General features: G+C 43.0%; 1 protein-coding gene across 1 annotated transcript in view; it reads left to right on the forward strand.

The window, feature by feature from the left end:
* Positions 1–2564, forward strand: part of CUNH5orf34 (chromosome unknown C5orf34 homolog) — a 29985-nt gene extending 27421 nt beyond the window's left edge. Inside the window, exon 13 of the mRNA XM_056112133.1 lies at positions 2243–2564. Within this exon, the coding sequence (XP_055968108.1) occupies positions 2243–2433 (191 nt within the window). The 3' untranslated portion in view covers positions 2434–2564. The remainder of the gene's footprint in view (positions 1–2242) is intronic.
* Positions 2565–6726: the final 4162 nt, after the last annotated feature.

Here is a 6726-nt window from a genome sequence, read left to right on the forward strand (position 1 = left end):
TTTTCTGAGGGGGCCACAAGTGACAATGCTCAGGACCTGGTACCAGGGTCAAACCTGGGACTCCTACATGCAATGAAGTCATCTCCCCAGCCTGCTCACAGACCCCCAATCCCCTAAGTGACAACATCTGAGTTCCACTTTCCCAGTAAACCTCATTCATATAATGCAATATTATCAACTAGAGTCAGTGTGCTATACGATAGACCCTTATTTATTTTATAGTTGATAGTTTAGACTCTGAAGCTCTATTTTTCCCATCCCCTCAGCTTTGTAACAGTCTCCTTTTAGCAGCCTGTATCTGAGTTTGGTGATTTTTCTTTTTTTACACACTTACAAGGCTAGTGCTTTTATTATTTTTTAATTATTGCACACTTGCAAGGCAAGTGTTTTATTGATCAGCTACAACTTTGACCCTTGAATTTTATTTTGTAAATCAAATCCTTCTGTACTGATTTGATTAGGGATATATTTCTCAGGAGCAAGTCTTAATGTTGAAAAATTAGATACTAGGTCCAAACCTTTCTTTTATAGGGAGAAAATGGGAGTGTGAGTTCCCTCATGACTTTATGTTGCTGTGCCAGTGGCAAAAGTTTATGACCAACTGTTTTCAGCTTTTCCTACCCATTTTTCTACCAATTGAGATATTTTCTCAATTGCATGATGTGTAAAGGGGTCACACAAGTAGTCCCTTTCAGATGGAATTCTTCCATGTACAGACGTGGGCTCAGTGTGTATGTGGGAGACTGAGGTCAGAGGCCTCCTGAAAGTCTGAAAGAATCAGACTTTCTTACGGAAACTTAACATTCCCAGTCATTTGCCCCATGTTCTTTTATCTTACGGTTTTTCTGTAATCCTATTCAAACTGTGAAGTAGCTAAGCAGCAGAGGACAGATTTCTTTTTCATTTTGGTGTAACCCCTAGCTCATTTTGTTTTGGGGTTATATCTGCCAGTGCTCAGGGGTGACTCCTGGCTCTGCGCTGGAGTCACTCCTGTAGATGATCTGGGGACCATATGGAATGCTGGGAATTGAACCTGCGTTGGCCATGTGCAAGGCAAGCGCCTTACCTACTGTACTACCTCTCAGCCTCTCATTTTTATATACAAATTTTTTTTTTTTTAAATTCCTCTTCCCTTACCTCTTTTCCTCTTGTTGCAATGACCAGGGATCACACAAGGGATTGTGGTGCTTTCTGGGGGTTCCTGCATTTGGCTGTGTGCTTGCATACTTAGTCGCAGTGCTTACTGGGAGTCTTGCTCTTTAGTTGTGCTTACACATGCTCACTGGTGGCACACTCCCACACACCTGGCATGAGAGCACTCCACATTGTATTCATCACAGTGCCAGAGATCCCAAATAGACTTCTAGAACCACACTGGCCACATGTGGGCAGCACCAGGGATCAGCTCACAGCCGTAGACTTGGAAGAGAGGCACTTTTGTTACCATCTCCAGACCCCTGCTAGATCCCTTTTTTTTTTGAGGGAGGCAGCACCCTGGCAGTGGTGCTGGAGATCTCTAGAGTCTCTGTTACCAGGCATATTGGCTCCAGCCCTTTTAACTGTCTCCCCAGCCCCCTATTAGATCTTTTCTCAATTGAAAAACAAATGATTAGGGCTGAAGCTATAGAACAATAGGTAGGGTATTTGCCTTGCACATGCCAACCCGGGTTTGCTCCCTGGCACCCCATATGGTCTCCTGTGCCTGCCAAGAGTAATCCCTGAACACTGAATCAGGAGTAAGCCCCGAGCAATGCCAGGTGTGGCCCTAAAACAGAAACAAAAACAGATTATTGTAAACAGATGATTAATTAGTAAGATTTGATTTAAAAAATATACAAAGACATATTTCTACCACCTCTGCCTTTTTTGGATAGGAGCCTCTCAAGCAGTGCTCAGGGGCCTTATGGACTACATCCAGCTATGAACCCCGTCAGTCACATGCAAGGCATCTGCTCTAACCCTGTACTATCTCCCTTGCCCCAGACTTTTAGGTCTTGCGCTTTATTTCCTATCACTAGATCTCCACCCAGACACATATATACTTTTCTTTTCCACTCTATACTGTTTCTTTGAGTTTCTAAGAATGGGAAGTTCTGAAGTCCCGGTTCTGTTCTAAATACAAGAGGTCTTCTTCCCAATGGAAAACATACTTTAATATAAAAGCGAGGTTTTCTGAAATGAAGCATACTTATGTAATGATAAATATATGTGTGGATAAAAGCTCCTTAACTAAGCAACTTAGTGTTACTGGAGAATAGTGCTGTCCTAAACCAGATTTCTAACAAGAAAAATAAGCCAACTTTTTATGATTATACACCAGAATCTTCAGAAATCTTGCTGGAAGAAAATGAAAAGAATGTGTCAATGGCGTTGAAAAAAACCTCTGATATCCTTCAGGATATTGACTGTCTTCTATCAAACTCAAAAAAGTGAAAAATGGATCACAACGGCTGCTTCTCCTGGACAGGAGCATAACAAGTGACCTCCATAACCATGCCACCGGACTCCGCGCCAGGCTGCTTTCACTTGGGGCGCCCAGAGGGACCAGCCACGGCAGCCAACCTCCACTCACTACTCAACCGCCGCCATGCTCCAGGCCACTCTTCCCAGGCTCGGACCGAGCCTCACATATGAGTGAACATATTCCTGGACTGCTTTTGAAGCCATGCGACACATCATAAGACACTCCCTACCCCTTCTCCATAATCACCACACCATATTTGATGGGGTTCAGACAGTAGGCAACAATAGTGGGAAATATATATATATATATGTATGTATATGTACATATAAATATGTATATATAGAGATGCATACGTACATATTTTCAGATATATATACCCAAACCCACATCACCCAAACTTAACATGTTAGTGATATCCTATAGAATGTCTTAATGTCTCCTGCCAAAATAGAACAATCTTCACACTATTTCCTGTATGAACACTTTTGTAAGCATGTCCAGCAGTTCTTTATAACAGAAAATACAAAATATATTCTTTCAGTTGTGTTTTGGGACAGAGATTGGGGCTTGGGATGGAAACATCCCAAATTTGGTGATGGGAAGGTGTAATGGTGGTGGGATTGGTGTTTGAATATTGAATGTAATCAAATATTGTGAACTAACTTATAAAATTAAAAAAATCATAATAAAGTAATCACTTAATCATCACTTAATCCCCGTTATTCATCGATTTATTCGAGCGGGTGCCAGTAACGTCTCCATTCATCCCGGTTGCGTGCTAGCGTAGCCCAATGGTATCTGTTCGTTCTAGGAACATGCAGAGCCTCAAACCGATCATTCAGGGTCTTGACGAAGAAGTCTGACCATCTTGTAGGTGGGCGTCCAAGTGATCTTTTGATGTCCCGTGGAATCCAGTCAGTAATGGCTCTAGTCCAGCGGTTGTCTGTAAACCTCATTACGTGTCCAGACAATCTGATTTTTGATGTCTTGGCAAATGAGACAGCGTCCCTGATTCTTGAGCGTTGACGAAGATCAGAACTCCGGATTCTATCTCTCATTTGAGTGAATCGTGATATTCCAAGCATAGTTCTTTTGATTCCTCTTTGAGAGACCCGAATAGCGTTCTCATCCTGTTTTCGTAGGGTCCAGGTCTCTGAGGCATATGTTAATGCAGGAAGAATAGTGGAATCAAAGAGATGTGCTCGTAGCTGGAGGTTCTTTGTCCTTTTAGTTATTTCTTCAATGCTCTTGAAGGCATTCCAAGCCGCTCTCTTCCTCCTGCGCAACTCAGGTGCCAGGTCACTCATCATGTTGATTTCTCGACCTAGGTATATATAACTGTTGCATTCGGAGATGGTGGTTCCGTTGAGAGCGAATGGAGCGTCAGGAACAAGGCTGTTTCTCATAAACATTGTCTTCGTAAGATTCAGCTGTAGTCCGACCTTTCCACATTCACGGTCAAAGTCGTTCAGCATTTGTGCTGCTTGGCTGATGTTTGGTGTTATTAGAACGATGTCATCAGCAAAGCGGAGGTGGTGTAGTTGCTGACCATCTATCTTCACTCCCATTCTTTCCCATTCCAGTCGTCGCATGATGTTCTCGAGGGTGGCACTGAAGAGTTTTGGTGAAATGGTACCACCCTGCCGAACCCCTCTCTTGATATGGATGATTACTTCTTTGTAGAATGGTGAGATCTTGGTAGTGAATCCGCAATAGAGCTCACGAAGGATCCTGATGTATTGAGTTTGTTTATTATAAAGTAATAAAAAGTGAAAAATGGAATGACAAGATATTCTACTAAATCTTAAGTATGTTGTTTCAAGTGACAGCTATAAAATTAGTAAGCCAGGAAAATATATATTTCTCTATAATAATTATTAGAGAAATAACATTTTTTTTTTGAATCACCGTGAGATAGTTACAAAGCTTTCATGTGTAAGCTTCAGCCATAGAACGATCGAATACCCATCTCTCCTCCAGTGTACATTTTTCACCACCACTGTCCCTGGTATCCCTACGCCATCCCAGTCCTTACCCTATCTTTATGGCAGACAATTTCCCCAATACACTCTGCTTTGGGCATTATAGTTTGCTCGAATTTTCCCACCACCATTCAAGCCTACCTGCCAGGTGCAGACGCTGGATAATTTATTTTCTGTTGCTCATTTTGAATATGATGAGCGGTCACATGGCCACTCTTGTGGCTGTGCGCTTCTGGCTTTTTTTTTTTTTTTAATTTTTATTAGTGAAAGACCATGAGGTACAGTTGTGGACTTACAAGTTTTTGTGCTTGGGTTTTGCGCTTCTGGAATTCTAAGATTGAAAATGGTTGGACATCTCTGTAGGGCGCTAATCCATTTTGGGATTCAACTGGGAGTCCTTGGACCAGGGATGTTAGTGTGCTGAGATGGTGTCCGGAGGCAGATTGTGGGCATAACAGTCTTAGTCCTGGAACCTGCCTGTCTGGGCCTTGCTTCTGGCAGCTTGTAGTTGCCAGGGCTTCATCTGGAGTGGGCAGGGAGAGCACACCTGCTCCATATGAGGTGCCAGGTGCCCTGGCTCGATATGGGGTCCAGAGAGGTCTCGGTGATGTGGTGTCTTCCGGGACTCCACTTTGGTTGTGTTTTCATGTAACCTGTAATTTTTGTTTTTTAATTTTTAGGTACCATGATTTACAATATTAATGGCAAGTTTCATGCAAAAACATTCCAAAATCATCCCCTCCACCAGAGTGTCAGCTTCCCTCCACCATGTCCCAGTGTTCCACCCCCACCCGGACCCCCCCTCTCCTACAGTGATACGCTTCCTACTAAAGACTAGTTATCAGTTTCTGTTGCCCTTGTTTTTAATTTTGTTTTTGGGTCACAGAGTTTACTTTGCAGTCATCCTGGCTCTGCATTCAGGAATCACTCCGGGCAGTGTTCAGAGGACAATTTGGGATGCTGGGGATTGAACCCAAGTGGGCCCCTGCAATGAAGCGCCCTTCCCTACTATCTCTCTACCTCCCCTATTTATTGTTTCATAATTTACTGTTACATACCACATGAGGAAATCATTCTTTATCTGTACCTCTCCATCTAACCTTACTCAGCATGATACTCTCCAGATCCATCCATGTAGCTGCAAACTAATTATTTTTGTTTTTTCTTAATGTTTAGTAGTATTCCATTATGTAAATATACAAGTTTCTTTATCCAGTGATCTGTTCTTGGATTCTTGAGCTATTTTCAGATTTGGGCTATTATGCTGTAGTGAAATACTAATCTGTAAATCTTGAAATATCAATAAAGGATTGTTTTAAACTGTTTTTCAGGTGTCTGATGAAAAAAGATCATAGTTGTGGCTTTTGTGAGACATTCACTATTAATCAAAATTACATCTGGTCATTTGCTATTCATTCTCTGAATACTTTCTAATAAAAGCACTGTAGCAGTGTCTTCCCGTTGTTCATCGATTTGCTCGAGCAGGCCCAGTAATGTCTCCATTGTGAGACCTGTTGTTATTGTTTTTGGCATATCGAATACATCACGGATAGCTTGCCAGGCTTTGCTGTGTGGGCGAGATACTCTTGGTAGCTTGCCGGGCTAAAGGAGTCAGCTTGCCAGGGCAAAGGAGTCGGGTTGGCCGATCTGGGTTCGATTCCTCCACCTCTCTCTAATAAAAGTATAGACAAAATTTATCTAAAAAAATTGCTAGACAATGCCAATAAAATGAAAGTAATACCCCCCCCCCCCCACCAAGATTGCTAGATAGGGAGGGGCTGAAGTGATAGCACAGTGGGTAGGGCGTTTGCCTTGCATGCGGCCGACTCAGGTTTGATTCCCAGCATCCCATATGGTCCCCTGAGCATTGTCAGGGGTAATTCCTGGGTGCAGAGCCAGGAGTAACCCCTGTGCATCGCCGGGTGTGACCCCCCCAAAAAATTGCTAGATAAGCCTACCTTAAGTCTATGTAGTAAGTAAAACCTGTGTGAAAAGAATTAGGCTCCATGGGGGGTATGGTGCCGCCAGCAGGTCAATCTGTACCTGTGAGGCAAGTGCATCAGCAGTCTGATGGCAACGTCAGACTTTCAGATACTCCTAAATTAGTGCTGTACCTTTGGCCACACCCCAAAAACTTGGGGCAAAGTTTACCAAGAAAGTAAACAGCCAGTAGTTAGGTATGTGGGAGACACACCCACAAACCACCTCCGGCCCAGCTATATAATTGGAGGCATGGCCTCTCTGGTTCCTGATCGAATTGCGTAATGGCCATGATCCCAG

The sequence above is a fragment of the Sorex fumeus genome, unplaced genomic scaffold (genome assembly GCF_029834395.1).
Source record: "Sorex fumeus unplaced genomic scaffold, SorFum_2.1 ptg000015l, whole genome shotgun sequence".
Lineage (NCBI taxonomy): Eukaryota > Metazoa > Chordata > Mammalia > Eulipotyphla > Soricidae > Sorex > Sorex fumeus.